Here is a 20,457-nt window from a genome sequence, read left to right on the forward strand (position 1 = left end):
CGGAGAAAGTTTCGGCGGCAGCCCTGATCCCGATCTTGGACCACGAACTGAAGCACTTATTTTTGGGTTTGAAGTCGGACTTGAAGAATTGGATTCATCATGAATATTGGACCTGAAAAGACCCAGCAGAGAGTAACAAGATTATAAAGAACTATCAGGCAGAATAGAAGCTAAAAAATATTGACAAATGCGATCAGAAGAAAAATTGACAGGCGTGGTTAAGATTGTAAGTTTGTTAACACATACTTGTTGACTGCCCTGAGATTCACCCTTTCCTTATCTAAACCAGCAGCTCGTTCTCTCTTCTCATTATACAATGAATTGTGATCGGAATCCCTGGAGAGCAAGGAACGCGCTGCCAAGCCTGTCTGCTGAGAGAGGTTATCAGATCTCCCATATGGAACAGCACCATTCACTGCCCCATGCCTGCACAAGTAATTAAAACAGGAAACATTTACCAATTGAATGACCATCAAAGACTGCTCAATCAGACAGGAACTAAACAGATTTTCGGCAGATTGCTCAAACAAACAGGAACTAAACAGATTTTCAGCAGATTCTCAGCCACCAATCGCAATTCCATAAACCAAGCGAATGGATTAATGCAATCGCTTTGGTTTACAAAAGCACCATAAAACAAAACTGTGGTAATAGACAGAAGACACTGTTGTGCATCTCCAACATACAGAAGTTCTTAAGAGCGTAAAGGCTCTTCTATCTAATGTTACCAGAACCAATCTAATCCTTTTACATAGGAAACAAATAGCAATATATTTAATTATGCGAGATCCCATTTGTGAATATTTTCCTAATCAACTCCAGAAAATGGATCTAATAACTGACTGAACCAAAAAAAAATTATGATCAAATACAGTAGGCCACACCTTAACATGTTTGAGTCACCATTCAATCTCGATCGGGCATCACCAGCTGATTTTGGTATGCCCTGTTTCAAGTCCCTGTAACCATCAACAGCTTTATTTGAAGCCAAACTAGAAGGACCATCTGTTTTGATGCCAGATCGTTTTTTCTTCATTTTCGTCTTTTCCCAACCATCAATACCAATTGAAGATCGATCTTCACCCTGAACTGCATTGTGATTTGCCAGCCTCATTGCGTCTTTCTCCCTGTCTACAGCAGCTGATTGTCGAACAATAGCGTTACTTCGAACATCCATCTGAATCACACAATAGCAACATTAAAACATTTGAATTCACACTTATCAATTAGTAACAAATTATAAATAACTAATAGCTACCAGATGATTTCAGAATTTCGAACCGAAATCAAAACAACGCCCTGTGTATCGGAAGGTTTTATACGGTCAGAACAAAATCAACATATAAGAAAAGAAAACGCGATGGAGAAATTATGTAGATCTAACAAGAGTAATGCTATGTTCTCTATACTGGCTTGAAGATAACATTCACATGCATTAGATTTTGGAAACACAATTATCATTTTTTGTTTTAAAGGCAAGGGAAACACAATTATCTTAAATGAAGAATTTTCTATCTAAGATTTGCACTACTACCATTTCTAGCATTTTCTAGGATAACATGCCAAAATTATCACCAAACAACATATACACCTATAGAAGACTACATCATGATACAAAAGGTCTGTTCAGCAAAAATATGAATCTATATTTTGGTGAAAACAACTCCATACGGATAATACACTAAAGTATGCTGTTGTCAAACAAAAATCAGGAATTACCATGGAAGTACGTGTCCGCTTATTCAATGCACCACTTTTAGGTCGTTCTTCCAGCTTCTGCTGGTCAAGCTCAAAACAACCAGGCAGAGTCTGACCTTGAATTCCCATTTTGCCCATACCTGGCCCTAAAGCCAAGCGATCACCAGAGCGGTCATTAGAAAAACCTTCTGGTCGAGACCTTTTCTTTGTAGGTACACTCGGAAAAAACTTGTTAAATACAGAAGAAGCTTCATTGAAAATTTTCACACGCTCCCTGCGACAATAAAAATTCAATTAAGTAAATAGAACCCCGAAGACGATTTATTGACTTATCGTAATAAACTACCTCGCCTTCACGTTGTTTTCGCGCAGACCAGCCTTTAGTCTCTTTATCTCTTCTGGTATAGGAGATGGAATTAACTTCCCTTTCAGCATTGTGCTTGGAGACTCATCTCCTTGAATCCCAAGAGCAATATTCACATGACGCTTAAAGTCACCTTGACGAATAGACTTGTGATCTGCGGCAACCACCTTAGGATCAAAACGCAAACACTGAAAAAAATTTGTTACATCGGTTTGTGCTATTGGTGAAGTGCTCCTCAACATGCTCGGGTGAGAAGATGAGACAGGATGTTCCATCGTCTCGCGAAAGCTACTAGATCTTTCCATTTGTGAAGCTAAACTGGACCTGTATAAAGTCCTATCTGGCCCACCAGAAGAATAATCAAACTTCCCAGGTGCTGACATTCCCTTAGCTTTCGTAAGTCCACTGTTTTAATTATAAACAATATACACACAGTGGTACATGACAAGCTTGAAGAGTTGCAGCACATAAATGCTTAATCCTCAGCTGTCGAATTGTTTTACCTGCAAAGTGACAATTGGAATCAAAACCTTAGCGACAAGCCCCCGGAAGAATTTATCACGAGAATGAAATTGCGAGACAAACTAATTAAAAAAATAATAGTAAGCAGAGACTGAAGAGTATACATGAAAACAAGCAAGATAATGAACCATTGCATTTGTACTAACCTAGTCTTTAAAAAGCATTTATATTTTCTCAAATCTATACATTTATAGAAACACAAGAACATATAAATTTGGTTCCGGAGTACTTTGGGTTCTTCACATTATCTTTGCATATTAAATTTGCTTCATAAAGCCAGAAACTTTCGGGATCATGCTCAGAGCGATAACAGCAAATATTACTTCCTTCTACAATGAAGCAACTAACCAACCCAACAGAAGAGCTTAAACCAACAAGGGAACAAAGTGAAACTACCAATTTAGCTAAAGTACAAAAAAAGGGGAGAAGTTCTTAGTTAAGTGGAAATAGAGATGGTATCCAAACAAAATCTAACATGGAACTGTCCTGTCTTTCTCTAACTAAGATCCAGGTGAAATTTGTTGAATTATCTTCCAGTTTCACACCTATTCTTAATCTTAAATCGTCAAAGCACAGTCAAATCACCAATCCAGTCAAATTACCCAATTATCAAATATACAAAGAAGGAAAGATTATTCCTTAAAACGTCATCTTCACAGCTTAGCTGCATTGCATACTCAAATTATGAAACTAAAATGTCTCAAAACTTCAAAGAGATTTACTTTTTCACAAGCAAAAAAAAAAGTAGAAAAATTGAACTGACCCCTTTCTCCTAAAAACTCGTGTCTTCACCACAATCGAACTTCAATTACCACAAAACGCCCAATTAAACTAGAATTAATCAAAATTCAAAGCTCTAACACAAGAAAACCCTAATAGAGAGAACTGAATCAAACCAACAAAAAAAAAAAAAACGAACTTCACGAGACGAAGTCAAGCATCTTTCAATCAAACAAAGGGCAACACACAGAATTAGAATTCTAGAACCCAGATCAAACTTCAAATGATTGAACTCGAGNAAAAAAAAAAAAAAAAAAAAAAACCTCGTACCTTGAATCCAAAATCGCTTAGCAAAATTACAATTCCCCACCCTTAGTTTACACAACTATCTCACGAAATCAGAGAGTCCTGAGATTGGATCGTTTCAATGAGTACGTGAAAAGCTTGAAATCGAAATTGAAATCTAACGACGTCCCTGTAACAGCCATGGGAGAGGACGGGATCGAGACGAACCGCGCGTTCGTTGCTTGCTGTTTTTGTTGATCGGCAATGGGAAATTGGCTATTGTGAGATTACGTTATTACCCATCGGTTAACACCATAAGAGACCGGTCCCCTACGGATGACAGTAGGGGTAATCTGGTAAATATATAGGAGTCAAGCCGGCTTGAATGTAGCTTAATTGGCTTTTTATGGAAATAATAAGCTGCGACTGTGACGATCATCCGATTGATGAATGATATGATGATTTTTTACTGTTTATTAATTACATTTTATAGTTTTGATAAATCACAAAATTTTGTATATGTATCCCTTATTGAGTTACTTGAAAATTTAGTAAAATATCATCCTTGATTGATGTCTTCTTGATTACATTCTAAATTTCTAACAAATAACCATATGTCTTGATTACATATAAATTAAAACCCATGATTAGGATCTTTAAGATTTATTACAAACTATGGAATCATGACTTCATAATCATTGTCTTATTAGATCAGATACACTTAATTTTTTTTACAATTCTGGTGTATATATATGTATAGGGGTAGGAACTCAATTTCAATCAACTAAACATAATCTTTTGAAAAGATGTTTGTGTTAGTCAATTGAACTTTCTATGCTGAGGGTACTTTCAAATGTTGTGTTGCATAGATATAGTGATTCATAATGAAAACAAAATAGAAAAATTTGATACTACTGCATATGCCATGTCCCATGTGGAAGTAAATAAATGCTTATAACATGGTCCATATGCCTTTCCTCTGTGTATCCTTTACCTTAGCCCACAAATAATGACTAAGGAACATGCTTATCTCTTTAAACGTAGCAACCCCCGAATTTACATTCTCTTATCCTAGACCTTAACATCAATAATTCAAATTCATAGAACAGAAGCTAAAACTATTGAGTTTGAAAGAAGAACACACAATAAACAACAATCGAAACCTCCATGTCCGGCTCTAAAATCATCTATGAAATCTAATAATGTTCTTTTGTGATACATTCAAAGTTGGTTCTACCACCAAATATCATGCAAAATACCAAAATCCTACTCCCAATAAAATAACAAGAACAAATGTATCACCACAGTTTTACGATTTCACCATTTGAGCAAATTCGTCTAAATCTCCTATGATGTGATAAAGATTAAAAACGAGAGGAATAATAAGAGTAAAACAGAGAAGGAAGATCCTCCAATCCCCACTCAAGGATATAAAAAAAGAAACAGATTATGTACGCACGGTACAACAACTTTCATTTAGTCATCGTTGTACTTTTGTCTGAACCTAAGCTTGTAGTTGTAGTGGTTCTCCACTGATTCTTAGGACTAAAGTGAAAATTGTCTTTTGTCTTCCTATTTTGTGAACAACAAAAAAAAATGAAAGAAACAAAGCTTTATAAATCTATAGATGTTGGTTCAAAAAATTCAATTGTTGTATAGAAAAAAATACATGAACTAAAAAAAGATTACACAATGCTAATAAGTAACACAAACAATATCAATATGCCTTCTGTATCCAAATCTCTAAAAATAATTTTTGTTTATTCCTAATTTGGAAAAAAAGAATTTGCAATTAAAAAAAATCAGTTTCCAAAAACAGAGAGAGAGTCTACAGAGTTCTCGTGCCGGCGAGTCCACGATGCAAGAGATTATGAGAAATATGATCCCTAGTGTTAACCGCAGTAGCAGATCGTATATTATTCTCCGGCACCGCCACGTCATCAAAAACCTCAAACTTCAACTCCGGCGACATCTCCTCATTCCTCATCTCACAAATGTTATGCAACACACAACAAGCTCCAAGCACGTACGGCAGATCTTGAAGCTTCACCTCCGTACGTTTCTGCAAACAAGCCCACCTTCCTTTAAGCCTTTGAAACGCCTCCGTCGCGATCCCTTGAATCTCGTTTACGCTCTCGTTAAACGCGTGCTGCGTCCACGTCAGATTCTGTCTAGCGTACGGCACAAGAAGCCAATCCGTCAACGGGAACCCTGAGTTCCCAACGATCCAGCTGTCACGCAGCATCCCACGCGCCGCTCTCTGCCGCGAAAGCGAAGATTTCTCGAGGATCTGATCGTCGGTGAGAGATCCCGGGTTTCCGATACAAACGTCGGTGAAGATCCCGTCGGCGTTGACCACTCCTTGAACCGTGATCGAGTACGACGTCTTCTGGTTCCTCTCTGTGTGTCTCTTGTTGAAATACGCCGCCACGTGTACCTTCGGAGCGATGATCGGGATATGCGTGGTGTAGATTGATCCGACGACGTTTGGTATTTTGTGTACGGATTCGAATTTTGACTTCGTGGAGCTTATCTCTTGATCCGACGGCCATCGGAGGTACTTGGGCATAAGGACGTCGTAGATGGCGCGGCAGACTTCGATGACCAGCTTGTGGCAAGTCGAGATTCCGAGGCCGAAACGCTCCGACACGTGGCGAAGCGGAGCTCCTGTAGCTAAACGCCAAACGCAAACGCCAACGCGTTTTGGAGCTGGGATCGCGTCTCTTAGCATCGTGTTTTTCTTGGTCACCGTCGTGTCTAGCTCCTCGCATATTAGATTAAACGTAGATTTGCTCATCCGGAACTCTCGCCGGAACTCGTCTTCCGGGAAATCAGGCCGGCTCACTCTGTCCCACCAGTCTGTGGTTCGTTCTTTAACCCACAATCTCCTATGACTCGGTCCTGAACCAGAGCCGCTAGCTATATCAGCGGCCGGAACCGGAGCTGCTGAACTTGTTGTGTCCGCTACTACAACCGCAGCGGCTACAACAGCGGTTTTACGTGCGCGTTTAGAACGGGAAGCAGCAGAACCATCGGTTACTTCACCAGCTTGAGGAGAGTAATGACCTTGTAACTGGTTGTAGTAACCGTCCATTGTTTTAACTTGCTTCTTGTGGTTAGCTTCAAGAAGAGACTTGTCTTGATTAGATTCAAAATCCCACTGCTCTTGTTGTTGTTTAGCTTCCTCGTCTAACAAAAGAAGCGTGGCGAGTATATCTCCAAACGCAGCCTTACTACCATTCACAGCGTCGGCTTCGTCGTCGTCGTCTTTTCTTGAACGTTTCTTATTAGTATGGTCGTTGTTGTTGTTATTATTGTTGTTGTTGTTACCAAAACCTTCTAATCCGAAACCAGAAGGAGAAGAGTCCATGTCTTGAAATAGACCAAGGAAATGGGAACACTCGTCTTCTTGTAGGTATGGAAATGGGAAAGCAGAAATTTCCATTAAAAGGGAAGAAAATATTAATTTTCTCAGAGTTTGACGAATTTTTGTTTGAAAAGTGTTTGACTTGTAAAGATTAAGATGTGAAATCAAAAGCTTTTTTTTTATTAATCAAAGTGTTTGAAGTTTGAAGACAATGATTTTGGGTTTTATGGTTTTGGTTTCAGACGATTTATAAAAGGTTTCTTTGTTTGCGTTTGTGAAAAATACAGAGAGAGAAGCAAGAGAAAAGGACGACGAAGGGAAGCGCGTGAAGGGTGTGAACGCGGTAAGCGGATTGGGTTTGACGGTGACTTGACTTTATTTGTCTGCACATTATTTTTATTTTTTTAATAATTAAGATAAAGCGTTTACTCGTTACTGTTTCATTGAGATTGCACCGCGTAAAATATTTTGTTTGATAAAAAAAGACAAAAAAAGAAAAACATGTTTAATTCATTAAGCGTTATATCTTACTCCTACTAGATTCGGTATTAGTGCAAGTGCAGACTATAGCTAATACTGTTTTTAGTTATTTCAACTATAAGATTCGGCAAAACAAATCATTAATAAATATATTTCTGAAATTTATTTTATTAGCCTTCTAGATGACAACCGAATTGGTATACTAGTCTGATTATTATTATTATTGGTATCTTATGATTCCTTTATTATTAGTACAAACAGANTTTTTTTTTTTTTTTTTTTTATGTATCATATGCATGTATGAGTATTGATTGACTATGTCGAGATTCATGAGGAACAAAATAGTTAACATTAAAACCAGCAATGTTTTGAATTTTTAAGCGTTACTGAATATTTTATAAATTTCAACAAACAAAACATGAAGTAGTCAGAATTTGATCAGATTGGATAAATCTATATGTTGTTCTAGCTTACTGTTTTAGTGTACGAAGAGAATTGGTAATGGAGATAAGAGAGAGTACACATTAATTTCATTTATCATGTTTTGGACTTAGAAGTTAGTTATAAATACTATTATTAATTGTTTAGTTTGAATTTTATTTTATGATTTTGTTTATTATAAAGATTTACGCGGTAGGGAGCATGGTTGGTGTGTCTTTGTATGCCTTTGTCTTCTTCAATAGATTGTTCTTTTTTTTTTTTGGGGAAATATTCGTGAAAACTTGCTGTATTATTTTAAATATCAAATCAGGGCTTCTTTTCCCGTCTCTCCTATTTTTGTTACTTTTGAGGGAAAAACACGTTTCTAAAAGGAGGATCTCAGAAGTTTCTTGGAAGTGGTCAGATTGGTCACTTTCATTACACAGCCATAAATATGCGAGAGGGGCTGTAGTAATTTTACGTGTTCTGTTTCCGACTTCTTAGCTAAGCTGTGAAAGAAATGACTTTTCTTCTTTTGGCAACGAAGAAGAGTTTTATAAAAAAAAAAAATATTATCATTCATTCCTCTGTTTTTCTCCAAATTTGTCGAGAGAATCTCTAGCACATTAATGTTTGTCTTCCTCATATTAGTCATAACAACAGATATATTTACTGAAAACTCTATAAACAAAAGCTTCCACATTAATCCATGTTTCAACAGCTTCTTGAAAAGACAATTTTTAAACATCGTAACCAATTATAGGTTATAATCACGTAGAAGCCAATTTGGTTAAAATTATTAGAGTTTTTGAGTTGCGTATAGAGATTTATAACGCGGTGACTTGGGCTGGGAGTGAACCATGATGCCTTTTGTCTCTTCCAATCAGCATGTTGACCGTTGACATACCCACAGTATCAGTTTTGACTATCTTATAATATATGCCACTTTACATTAGTCTACCAAATTTTTAGTCTTCAACGGGCACCTGCCCTTTTTCTAATAAGAAAAGTAAAGTACTAATCTCACTTTTACTTTAGATTTTGGTCTTCGATGATTTAGTAGAAAGTTTCGATTAAGTGAGCTCTTTAAATTTATAAAATAAAATCAAATGTAAATAGACCTATAGATGTTATGAACCAGAGAGACCTAGTTATGAAATCAGAGACTCACTTAGAAAGTAGAGAACAACTTCTTAAAACACAGATAAAAGTCTCATAAAACAATCTTTAATTTAAAACCACAAACAGGGTACCAAAACAAACATAGGGTTTTCAAGATACTCAACTTCTTAAACAGAACATAAGTCTCACAAAACATCCTTAATATAGGACCACAAACATGTTCCAGAACTAGAGCATATAGTTCTCCAGAACTTACCAAGATCTTAGCGCTCTTGTTTAGTTGATAGATAAGCGCGGGACACAGAAGTCAACAAGCAGACCTGTTGGCCCTATGGCCTGAGAGTCGTCACCATTATGTGGCAATGAGAGAGACATGCGAGTCAACGATACTTTGATATATGAAGTCTTCTTCTTGTAGCATATCTTCACGACCGCAACAGTATCTCCCTCGAACTTCTCCACTGCAACTATAATCACATCCCTAAGTCCAACATAACGTGTTTCACCTGACCCAAAGCCATCGTAAATTCCCTACCACACCAACAAAAAAAAAAAGATTGAACAAGATTAGATCAAAACTTTGTCATTCATCTCTTAAAAATTCTGAAATTTAACTTACAACACTTTACCTCTCCAACACGATCAATCTGCGGACTGAACAAATGCAGTTTAGCTCCCACTGGTTGATGCTCCAACAGCTTGAATCCTTCTTCCAAAGTCTTACCCTCAATCACTTCTCCTTTCACGGGAACGCGAGGGATCTGACAAGCAAATGGGGGAACCTTGGACGTACATCCCAAATGAGCCCAATGTTCTCTTCTCGGTAGCCCTTTCTTAAACGCAAGTTCAAGGCAGTCCTTGACAGTGAGCTGACAGCGTTGTCGATCCACTTCTCCCTGCCCATGTACCTTCTTGGACCAAACATTTTCAGCCAAGTACCGAAGGATGTTTTCGTCAGTGACCTGACAGCGTTGTTGATCCATTTCTCCTGGCTCGTCTTCCTTCCCAGCGTTATCAATCAAAAACTGAGCTGAGTACTCAGTAAACTCAGTGTCGAGCTTGAGCACAAGACGTGCTGAGCTAATCAGATTCACGGCTACCAAAGCTGCAGACTGAGACGCATCTGCAAGACATCCAAAACAAAGATTAAAATCTCGTAGTCAATTCTTTAAAGAGGATTAGATTGAACAATGTTATAATAAAACGAGAGTAAGTATCAGTTAAAATGAATCACAGTTTCTTTTAACGATGCCAAGAAAAGTAAATTTACTCTTTCAGATTCAAAGATTTGATAATTTTACCGTAATCTTCTATCTCATTATTTGCTTTAACGCAATCCGGATGACATTTGCCAGCCACCCTTTTAAAAGATTGTAACAATCGCTCAGCCATCTTTGTTAACGTACCCCTGGTTTTAAAGTAGAAACAAGCAGAAAAAGACATTCACAAATTCAGCAGAAATCAAAGCAGAAGAGCACATTCATAAAAAAGATGTATATAATAAAGCAAATACCAAAAAAAAAAGACCTAAGTAGCTGATGCATAAACATTTGGTTTTGACATAAAACATAACATTTTTTTTTTAGTTACAGAGCGTCCAACGAGAAACCTAAACTAACGTTGATAGCTTATTTTAACCTAGAGATGGATTCAGCATCATTCGTCTAAGGAAAATGTTAAAAAAAAAACCCTAAAACGTAACTAAAAAGTTCGTTACTGTTCACAGAGAGGTATAAAAACAGAGAGAAAGTTACCGGAGAGTCACAGAGAGACGAGAAATCAGAAGGAGGCCAGTTCGGAAATCGCCGCTCGCTGTAGACAACAAAATCAGAGAATGCTCACTCGCACAACTGTCACTCTCTAAGCCTTCGCGAAACCATTATTTATTTCCCCTCTCAGCTTAGTCCCTAGAAACGACGTCGTCTGAAACTCCTTCACACGACACCGTTCAATAGTGTCTTTTTTTACCTTAACACGGCGCCGTTTTTACATTGCCAATGGTCGGACATCGTGTTTATGCAATTTTAAATCGTTAGTTACGAATTACGATCAATGTTATACATTCATCGTTTCTCGACTTCTCTAGCTATAATCTTTTCTGACTGACTTGCCAAATTATGAGAGGCTCTACAAAAGTATATACAGTAATTTTATGCGTTTAAAATGAGTCTCACCTCAGGTGGCCTTGTCTGGGAACCACCAAACGAATGAAATAGTTTTGAAGTAGAGTGAAAAAAAGTCTCCAAAATCATTCAGAATAATCATATCCCTAATCACCCTCACTAAATTGATTGGCATCATCTTGTTCTGGCTCGTGTTTCCAAAGATCTAAACAGAAAACCAAAATCCTAGCTTTGCATCCAGAGAGAAACATTGTTAACCAATAGGATTAGCTGGGTGAAATCCAATAAGACTGACTAATGGTCACTAAGAAAAGGATGATGCCCAATTGGTCTCACATTCACAGAGGGATTCTAAAAATAGCATCAACTTTAGAAAGTAGCGAACAACTTCTAAAATCACAGATCAAAGTCTCATAAAGCCATATTAATTTCAGACTACAAACAGGGTTCCACAACAAACATAGGGTTTTCAAGATACTCAAACAGAAACATAGGTCTCATAAAAGATTCTTAACATAGGACAAACAAACAAGTTCCACAGCTAGCATAAAGTTCTCCAGATAGCTCTTGTTTAGTTGATAGATAAACGTGGGATACAGAAATCAACAAGCAGTGTGGTTGGTTCTGTGACCTCAGACTCGTCGACACCATTAAGCGGGAGTAACATACTTCTCATAGCAACTTTGACAAACGAGGTCTTCTTCTTGTAGAATACCTGAACAGTCACGACAATCTCTCCCTCGATCCTCTCCACTTCAACTACTATCACATCTCTAAGTCCAACATACCTTGTTCCATTACCTGAAGGCCCCTCGTAAAATCCCTCCTAAGTAACACACAAGAAAAGAAAAACTAAACAAGATTAGATCTAAACTTTCTCATTAATCTCTGAAAACTTTTGAAATCTAACTAACAAAACTTTACCTCTCCAACACGATAAAACTCTGGACTGAACACATGTAGTCTTGCTCCTATCGGTTGTTGCTTAAACAGCTCAAATGCTTCATCCCAATTTGTAGCCTCAATCACTTCTCCTTTCATGGGAACGCGAGGTATCTGACAAGCAAATGGGGGAACCTTGGACACACATCCCAAATGAGCCCAATGTTCTCCTCTCGGTAGCCCTTTTTTAAAAGCAAACTCAAGGCACTCTTTCACAGTGAGGTCATGGCGTCGTTGATCCAATTCTTCTTCCAGCCTATCTTCCCTCCTTGTCCAAACGTTTTCAACCAAGTACCGAAGTATGTTTTCCATAGTGTACTGACAATGTGGTTGATCCATTTCTCCCTCCACTTCTTCCTTCCCAACGTTATCCACCAAATACTGAGCTGAGTACCGAGTATACTCAGGGTCGAGTTTGAAGAGAACCCGTGCAGAGCTAATCAGACTCACAGCTACCAAAGCTGCAGATTGAGATGCATCTACAGGACAACAAAAAATTTTGAAATTGTTGATATTTACTATCACATCATAGTTAATATTCTCAAAGATTCAAGATTTGATAATATTTACCGTAATCAGCTTGCGCATTGCTTGCTCGTACACAATCTGGATGACAGACGCCAGTCGAGCTTGAAAGCGTTTGCAAAAACCCATCCATCTGTGATTACAAACTTATCCCTTTTTTTTTTTTTTTTTTTTTAAGTAGAAGCAAACAGAAGAAGAAGATATTCACAAATCCAGCAGAAATCAAGAAGAAGAGAATATAAATATGTAAAGCAAAACCAAAAGAAGACGCTTAAACATGGTTTCACGTTTTGACATACAAAATCGTCGAACGAGAGAGAAGCTTCTTTAGACTAAACCAAACTAACGTTGATAGCCTTCTTTAACAAAAGAATAAACTCTAACCTAATACGAATTCATCAAAATCATTCATTCGAGAAAAAACCCTAAAATGTTTACTTAAAAAGTTCACTAATCGAACTGAGAAAGGCCAAAATTCCAAAATGAGGAAGAAAGGATGGAGAGAAAGTTACCGGAGACACACACAGAGACGAGAGAGTCAGAAGGAGACAGTCGCTGTAAAGAAGAAGAAGCTCGGAGAATGATCGCGCCTCCCAAAGCCTTCACGAAACCCTTATTTTTTTTTCCCCCCCTCAGCTGAGTTCAACAAACGATGTCGTTTTACAGACTTCCAAACTTTTGAGCTCATTAATTACGACACCGTTTTGTTAATTTATGGCGCCTTTTTCTGAAATTGCCAAATGGGTATGTTGAAGTCTTAAACTGTCCAACAACAACATGGTTTATGTAATTTAATCGTCTTTTGTTGGGCCAGTTTATAGATATTTGATATTTCTACTGATCAATGTTAAGAACAGAGTAGTCTAGTTGTGTGGGAAGGACACAGATTTTCTAGTTTGGGTAATTGTAATACTGTTGCCTCCCTGTTTATGGAACTGGCGGTGTAAATACATCTCTCTTGATTGTGTTGGAAACTGAAAAGTGAAAACTGCTTGATTGTGTTGGAAAGTTGAATAAAACTCTACATTTTCTTTGACTTCTCTTGTGTATAGTCAAACTGTCAAATGTATAATCAACTTGGTTGACATGATTAATTCTCAGCAAAACTTTACATTGCATTTTGTTTTACTAAAATTATGTTGGAATAAACTGATAATGCAATCATTGTATAATAATATATAGTATAGTTATATTGGAAAACTAACTAACCTAGGAGTGAAATTCAATTATGAATTCAGAAAATTGAAAAGATCCCGGAAACAGTAATTTCCTTAAAAAGATAATAAACAAGTTCAAAGACTTTCTTCCACTTATATTTTAAGATACTTGACTTGTTTAACTAACAGAAAAAGTCTCATAAGACAATTCATATTTTAGGACATCAAACAAATTCCAGAACTAGCATATAGAGCTCCAGATACTTGCCAAGATCAACCTTAGAAAGTAGCGATCAACTTCTTAAAACACAGATAAAAAGTCTCATAAAGCAATCTTACTTTTAAACCACAAACAGGGTTACACAACAAACATAGGGTTTTCAAGATACTTAACTTTGTAAACAGAACATAAGTCTGATAAAAAAATGCTTAATATAGGACCACAAACAAGCATATAGTGCTCCAGATACTTACCAAGATCTAAGCGCTCTTGTTTAGTTGATAGATAAGCGCACGGCACAGAAGTCAACAAGCAGACCTGTTGGCCCTATGGCCGGAGAGTCGTCACCATTATGTGGTAGTGAGCAAAACATGCAATTCAACGATACTTTGATATATGAAGTCTTCTTCTTGTAACACATCTTCACGACCGCAACAGTATCTCCCTATAACTTCTTTACTGCAACTATAATCACATCCCTAAGTCCAACATAACGTGTTCCACTTTCACCTGACGCGGGGCCATGGTAAATTCCCTACCACACCAAAAAAAAAAAAAGATTAAACAATATTAGATCAAAACTTTTTCATTCATCTCTTAGAATTCTGAAAATTTAGCTTAACAACACTTTTACCTCTTCTCCAACACAATCAATCTGTGGAGTGAACACATGCAGTTTTGCTGCCACGGGGTGATGCTCCAACAGATCGAATGCTCCATCCAAATCCTTGGCTTCAACGACTTCTCCTTTCATGGAAACACGAGGTATGCGACAAGCAGATGGAGGAGGCTTGAAAATACATCCCAAATGTGCCCAAACAACTTCTTTCGGTAACCCTTCTTTCAAAGCAAAAGCAAGGGCATCTTTCACAGTGAGCTCGCAGCTTTGCCCGTCTTCTTCCTGATGTGATCCTCCCAAGGATTCGACGCTCTAAGGTTGGTAGACTGATAATCCTAGAACTCCGATGGCTCGCGAAGCTGGATGATAAGGCGTGAGATGAACTCGAAAATCCTTATGCCCCAAACTCTCTTAAAACAAACCAAACAAAGCAAGGCGGTGGAACTTTAGATAGAAGCTTCGCGGAGACAGATGACAAGGCGTGAGACGAATCCCGAAAATCCTTGTGCCCTAGACTCTCTTATAACGACTCTTCAATCCTCAGCTAGTGAATGGCAACGTCAAGTGCTGTGGAATCACTTGATATACCGAAAACTCTTTGATGTAACCCACCAAGGAGAAAGAACAAGTTCCAAAGGAACAAAGGAGTTTACCACTCTCAAATATAAGATAAAAGATTTCTTTATTGGATGATTTTCTCAAATGAGATTACATGTGTTTATATAGGGATAGAAAAACTTGGTAACAAAGCCAAGTATTAATTATTCTTGGAACTAAAAGACAATAAAGATAGATAGTTGAATGAAGACCCAACTCTTGGTGCATGTTTCCTTCTTCCAAAGTGACTTTTGGTGCATGTATCTCTTATTTTCGTCACTCTCCTTTGACCACAAAATAAAGTGATTATTTTGGGCTTTCTTGGGCTTGTATTAGGCTTAAAGTGGGCTGGACTTGATAGATATCATCTCCAATAGAAATTCCCATGTTCTCTTTGCTCCAAATATCTTCAAATATCAAATGAACAGCTCCAGCAAGCTGTTTGGTCCTTGCCCTTGTCATTGGTCCAACTGGTACAAGCATAGCATCCTCAGGAACAAGCTCAGCTTCCACTTGATCATCCTCATTGCTTCCCATTATCATATCAGGCCCCTCCTCTTCAAAAGGATTTGTCCTCAAATCCGGACCATCTGCAACAAATGGAGCCAAATCAGAAACATTAAAAATGGAACTCACTTTGTACTTACCTTGCAAATCAAGCTTGTAAGCATTGTCACTGATTTTCGTCAAGACTTTGAATGGACCATCGACCCTTGGCATTAGTTTAGACTCTCTTTCAGCTGGGAAACGTTCCTTTCTCAAATGTATCCAAACTAGATCTCCCACTTCAAAAACCAGCTGGCGTCTTCCTTTGTTTGCTTGCTTCTCATACTGCTTTGTCCTTGCTTCAATGTTGAGTCGTGCCTTCTCATGAATCTGCTTAACAAGTTCAGCTTTCTTTTTCCCATCCATACTAACTCTTTCACTCAAAGGTAAAGGGATTAGATCCAAAGGTGTTAAAGGGTTAAAACCATAAACAATTTGGAAAGGGGAATACTTAGTAGCAGAATGAACTGAATGATTATATGCAAACTCAACATGAGGCAAACAATCTTCCCAAGATTTGATGTTCTTCTTAATGATAGCACGCAAAAGTGTAGACAAAGTTCTATTCACTACTTCAGTTTGTCCATCAGTTTGAGGATGACAAGTAGTTGAAAACAACAACTTAGTCCCTAACTTAGACCACAAAGTTTTCCAGAAATAGCTTAAGAACTTAGTATCCCTATCAGAAACAATAGTTCTAGGCATGCCATGCAATCGAACAACCTCTCTAAAGAACAAATCAGCAACATTTGAAGCATCATCAGTTTTGTGACATGGAATGAAGTGTGCCATCTTAGAAAATCTATCAACAACCACAAAGACAGAATCTCTACCTCTCTTGGTTCTAGGCAGTCCTAGCACAAAATCCATTGAAAGATCAGTCCAAGGTTCAGTAGGAATGGGTAAAGGAGTATACAAACCATGGGGTTGTACTTTAGACTTGGCTTGCTTGCAAGTGACACACCTTCCGCAAATCCTTTCCACATCTCTCTTCATATGCGGCCAGTAGAAGTGATCCTGCATAACACTAAGTGTTTTGGCAACTCCAAAATGTCCCATTAATCCTCCTCCATGAGCTTCCCTGACAAGCAAATCTCTCAATGAACAGTTAGGCACACACAAGCGATTTTCATAGAATAAAAAGCCTTCATGCTGAAAGTATTTTCCATGAGAAAACTTTTCACAAGCTTGGAAATCTTCTTTGAACTCATAATCAGTAGCATACATCTCCTTAAGTTGTTCAAAGCCTAACAACTTAGCATCCAGAGTAGAGATAAGCGCTTACCTTCTTGACAAAGCATCAGCAACAACATTGTCTTTACCTTGTTTGTACTGAATGACATATGGAAATGTTTCTATGAACTCAACCCAGCGAGCATGGCGCTTGTTTAGCTTTTGTTGACCTCTCAAGTGCTTTAGAGACTCATGATCTGTGTGAATCACAAACTCCTTCGGCCAAAGATAATGTTGCCAAGTTTGTAGCGCTCTAACCAAAGCATACAGCTCCTTGTCATAAGTTGGATAATTCAAGGTTGCTCCTCCAAGTTTCTCACTGAAATATGCAATGGGTTTCTTCTCTTGCATCAGCACAGCTCCAATTCCTACACCAGAAGCATCACATTCAATTTCAAAAGTTTTCTTAAAATCTGGTAAAGAAAGAAGGGGTGCAGAAGTGAGTTTTTGTTTCAAGAGTTGAAATGCTTCTTCCTGTGCTGTCTCCCATTTAAATCCAACTTCCTTCTTGATAACCTCAGTGAGAGGAGCAGCAATGGTGCTGAAATCCTTCACAAATCTCCGATAGAAGCCGGCAAGACCATGGAAACTCCTGACTTCACCAACCGTCTTTGGACTAGGCCACTCTCGAATTGCCTTTACCTTTTCTTCGTCCACCTTAATGCCCTGTGCACTCACAACAAATCCTAGAAAAACAAGGTTATCTGTGCAAAAAGTGCATTTCTTGAAATTGGCAAACAGTTGCTCCCTCCTAAGAACATCTAAAACAGTTTTCAAATGCTCTACATGGTCATCTAGGCTTCGACTGTAGATCAAGATATCATCAAAATACACAACCACAAAAACTCCTATGAATGCTCTCAAGACATGATTCATTAACCTCATAAAAGTACTAGGTGCATTTGTTAACCCAAAAGGCATCACAAGCCATTCATATAATCCATGCTTAGTCTTAAATGCAGTTTTCCACTCATCACCCTCCTTCATACGAATTTGGTGATATCCACTCTTAAGATCAATTTTAGAAAACACACAAGACCCATGTAACTCATCTAGCATGTCATCTAAGCGAGGAATAGGGTGGCGGTACTTTACAGTGATATTGTTGATGGCTCTGCAATCTACGCACATTCTCCAACTACCATCCTTTTTAGGTACAAGTAACACCGGCACAGCACATGGGCTCATGCTCTCCCTAATGTATCCCTTTTCCATGAGCTCACTGACTTGTTTCTGCAGCTCCTTTGTCTCCATAGGATTGGTTCTATAGGCTGGCCTATTAGGAAGTGAAGCTCCTGGGACAAAGTCTATTTGATGTTCAATTCCCCGAATTGGTGGCAAACCATCTGGATTTTCTTCTGGAAAAACATCACCATAATCCTGCAAAAGAGAAACAATATTGCTCGGAAGTTCCGGCTCAGGGTTAGTCAAACTCATGAGAGTTTCCTTGTACATAAGCATAATGATTGGTTGATCCAAAAATAAAGCTCTCTTAATCTCACTTTCTCTCACAAAGAAATTAGATTGTCTCACAGGGTTACTCTCAAAGGCCTTTAGCTGGGTTTTTCTCAAACTCTCACTCTCTTCTTTGTGGTTTTTAGTGTTTAGGGGTTCACTCACATTGTTCTTTCCAAGTTGCAGCTGATCTTCGTAGACCTCTTGTGGTGTTAATGGAACTAGTGTGATCTTCTTCCCTCTGTGCTCAAAAGAATGTTTGTTGGTGTAGCCGTCATGATTAACCTTGCGATCAAACTGCCATGGCCTTCCCAACATAATGTGACTTGCTTCCATGGGCAATATATCACACAACACTTCATCTTCATACTTCCCAATGGATAATGGAATCAACACTTGATGGCTAACCTTCATATTCCTTTGGTTGTTCAACCACTGAAGATTATATGGTCTGGGATGCTTCTTTGTATCCAACTTCAACTTCTCCACCAAAATAGTGCTTGCAACATTAGTACAACTTCCTCCATCAATGATAAGACTGCACACTTTATCCTTCACCAAACACCTTGTGTGGAACAAGTTTTCTCGTTGTTGTACTTCCTGGATCTTGTCTTGCATCACCAAAGCTCTTCGCGTAACCAACAATTTTCCCTCTGTAGCACAAACCTCATGTTCTTCCAAAGATGAAGTAGAATCACATTCTTTCTCTTCCTCTGTTTCAATCTCTCCATTCTCCATCAATATCATGGTTCGCTGGTTTGGACATCGGCTAGCATAGTGTCCTATCCCATGACATCTGAAGCATTGGATATCTCGGTTCCTTGTGTGAGTAGCCTCAGCTTTTCCTTTTAACTCTTGTCCAACATTATTTGGCTTAGCTCCCACATTTGGTTTGAATTCTGTTCTAGGCCGAAAACTTGACTTGTCCTCCTTGTAGTAACTCGGCTTTTGACTAGAACCAATGACTTGTCGAGTACTGCTCTTCTTCTTAAGTTGCTCCTCAATCAGAATCGCCTTGTGCAACATCTCTTCCAAGTCTTCATAGGTCTGCAACTCCATTTGATCTTGAATATTTCTGGCCAATCCTCCTAGAAACCTTGCCATAGTTGCATCTCCTTCTTCTTCTATGTCAGCTTTAATCATAAGAGACTCCATCTCCTGGAAGTAATCCTCTACACTCTTGCTTCCTTGACTTAGACGTCTCAGTTTCTGATGCAACTCTCTGTTGTAGTGGCTGGGCACAAATCTCTTCCTCATAACTGCCTTCAACTCATCCCATGTGTCAACAGGCTGGACTCGTCGGCGCATCCTACTAGTTACCAGTTGATCCCACCAATTGATCGCATAATCATAAAACTCTGTAGCAGCTACTTGAACCTTCTTGCGGTCTGAATAGTCTTGACACCTAAAGACTAACTCCATTTTCTTTTCCCACTCCAAGTAAGCATCTGGATCATTCTTTCCATGGAATGGCGGTATTTTCAGCTTGATCCCTCTCAAATCATCATCATTTCTCCCTCTAGCCTCTCTGTTTCGTCTTGGTCGCCTTTGACCCTCACTAGATGAATTGCCTCTTTGGTTGTAGTAGTCGTCTTCTTCATTTCTGTTATGTCTAGGCCAATCTCTGCCCCTCCGGCCTGGTTCCTCTTCGTACTGATGTTGAGGCTGTGGTGCTCTATCCAACCGCTGGTGCAAAGCCTCTATCTCAGTCTGAAACAATCGCGTAAAATGCCCCGTCAATGCCTCCATTTGTATTGGCGAAAGACCTGCTCCCTCTTCTCTTCTTGGGTTGTTGGTTTCAGAGTTTTCTCCTTCATTAAAAGCCATTTTCCTGCAAAACAAGTTAGTTAAAGAAAAAGATCTCACAAGTGTTTCTCTCTCAAGTGTTTCCCACAAATGTTTCACTCAATCTCTCAAAATGTCCTCACAGTAGTGGTTTTCCAAGGTTCCAATAGAACTAATCCCACTCAACTCAATGAGATACAAAAGTGTTCCAGTAACTTGTTACCCAAATAGAAAAATTAGAATGGAATAGATCGATGAAAAGAATTATATAAGAATG

At 38.4% G+C, this 20,457-nt stretch overlaps 5 protein-coding genes across 5 annotated transcripts in view; all 5 read right to left on the reverse strand.

Moving 5' to 3' along the window:
* The window catches only part of LOC104733214, an 8,903-nt gene extending 5,039 nt beyond the window's left edge, over positions 1 to 3,864 (reverse strand). Inside the window, exons 1-6 of the mRNA XM_010452814.2 lie at positions 3,635 to 3,864; positions 2,045 to 2,565; positions 1,720 to 1,972; positions 885 to 1,177; positions 247 to 426; positions 4 to 112 (exon numbers count right to left, since the gene is read on the reverse strand). Of these exons, the coding sequence (XP_010451116.1) occupies positions 4 to 112; positions 247 to 426; positions 885 to 1,177; positions 1,720 to 1,972; positions 2,045 to 2,445 (1,236 nt within the window). The 5' untranslated portion in view covers positions 2,446 to 2,565; positions 3,635 to 3,864. The remainder of the gene's footprint in view (positions 1 to 3; positions 113 to 246; positions 427 to 884; positions 1,178 to 1,719; positions 1,973 to 2,044; positions 2,566 to 3,634) is intronic.
* LOC104730343 (putative nuclease HARBI1) lies at positions 5,187 to 7,233 on the reverse strand. The gene has a single exon (XM_010449506.2). The coding sequence runs from the start codon at positions 7,032 to 7,034 to the stop codon at positions 5,418 to 5,420; it is 1,617 nt and encodes a 538-aa protein (XP_010447808.1). The 5' UTR covers positions 7,035 to 7,233; the 3' UTR covers positions 5,187 to 5,417.
* Positions 8,952 to 10,827, reverse strand: LOC104733215. The gene is made up of 4 exons (XM_010452815.2): positions 10,733 to 10,827; positions 10,280 to 10,386; positions 9,608 to 10,101; positions 8,952 to 9,509 (listed from the first exon to the last, which is right to left on the reverse strand). The coding sequence occupies exons 2-4, from the start codon at positions 10,368 to 10,370 to the stop codon at positions 9,255 to 9,257; spliced, it is 840 nt and encodes a 279-aa protein (XP_010451117.1). The 5' UTR covers positions 10,371 to 10,386; positions 10,733 to 10,827; the 3' UTR covers positions 8,952 to 9,254.
* Positions 11,337 to 13,290, reverse strand: LOC104730345. Its single transcript, XM_010449507.2, has 4 exons — positions 13,081 to 13,290; positions 12,614 to 12,721; positions 12,026 to 12,522; positions 11,337 to 11,927 (listed from the first exon to the last, which is right to left on the reverse strand). The coding sequence occupies exons 2-4, from the start codon at positions 12,699 to 12,701 to the stop codon at positions 11,673 to 11,675; spliced, it is 840 nt and encodes a 279-aa protein (XP_010447809.1). The 5' UTR covers positions 12,702 to 12,721; positions 13,081 to 13,290; the 3' UTR covers positions 11,337 to 11,672.
* LOC109127902 lies at positions 17,579 to 20,222 on the reverse strand. Its single transcript, XM_019233484.1, has 2 exons — positions 17,680 to 20,222; positions 17,579 to 17,606 (listed from the first exon to the last, which is right to left on the reverse strand). Exons 1-2 carry the CDS (start codon positions 20,220 to 20,222, stop codon positions 17,579 to 17,581), a joined length of 2,571 nt encoding a protein of 856 aa, XP_019089029.1.

The sequence above is a fragment of the Camelina sativa genome, chromosome 12 (genome assembly GCF_000633955.1).
Source record: "Camelina sativa cultivar DH55 chromosome 12, Cs, whole genome shotgun sequence".
Lineage (NCBI taxonomy): Eukaryota > Viridiplantae > Streptophyta > Magnoliopsida > Brassicales > Brassicaceae > Camelina > Camelina sativa.

Bases quoted from the DNA above. Each gene is read 5' to 3' on its own strand.
- LOC104730343 (XM_010449506.2), bottom strand. From the start codon at position 7,034: ATGGAAATTTCTGCTTTCCCATTTCCATACCTACAAGAAGACGAGTGT.
- LOC104733215 (XM_010452815.2), bottom strand. From the start codon at position 10,370: ATGGCTGAGCGATTGTTACAATCTTTTAAAAGGGTGGCTGGCAAATGT. The intron at 10,102-10,279 runs GTAAAATTATCA...GATGTCTTGCAG, and splicing joins TAATGAGATAGAAGATTACG to ATGCGTCTCAGTCTGCAGCT. The intron at 9,510-9,607 runs GTAAAGTGTTGT...TTGGTGTGGTAG, and splicing joins AGATTGATCGTGTTGGAGAG to GGAATTTACGATGGCTTTGG.
- LOC104730345 (XM_010449507.2), bottom strand. From the start codon at position 12,701: ATGGATGGGTTTTTGCAAACGCTTTCAAGCTCGACTGGCGTCTGTCAT. The intron at 12,523-12,613 runs GTAAATATTATC...GTTGTCCTGTAG, and splicing joins CAATGCGCAAGCTGATTACG to ATGCATCTCAATCTGCAGCT. The intron at 11,928-12,025 runs GTAAAGTTTTGT...TGTGTTACTTAG, and splicing joins AGTTTTATCGTGTTGGAGAG to GAGGGATTTTACGAGGGGCC.
- LOC109127902 (XM_019233484.1), bottom strand. From the start codon at position 20,222: ATGGCTTTTAATGAAGGAGAAAACTCTGAAACCAACAACCCAAGAAGA. The intron at 17,607-17,679 runs GTTTGCCAATTT...GTGAGTGCACAG, and splicing joins GTTCTTAGGAGGGAGCAACT to GGCATTAAGGTGGACGAAGA.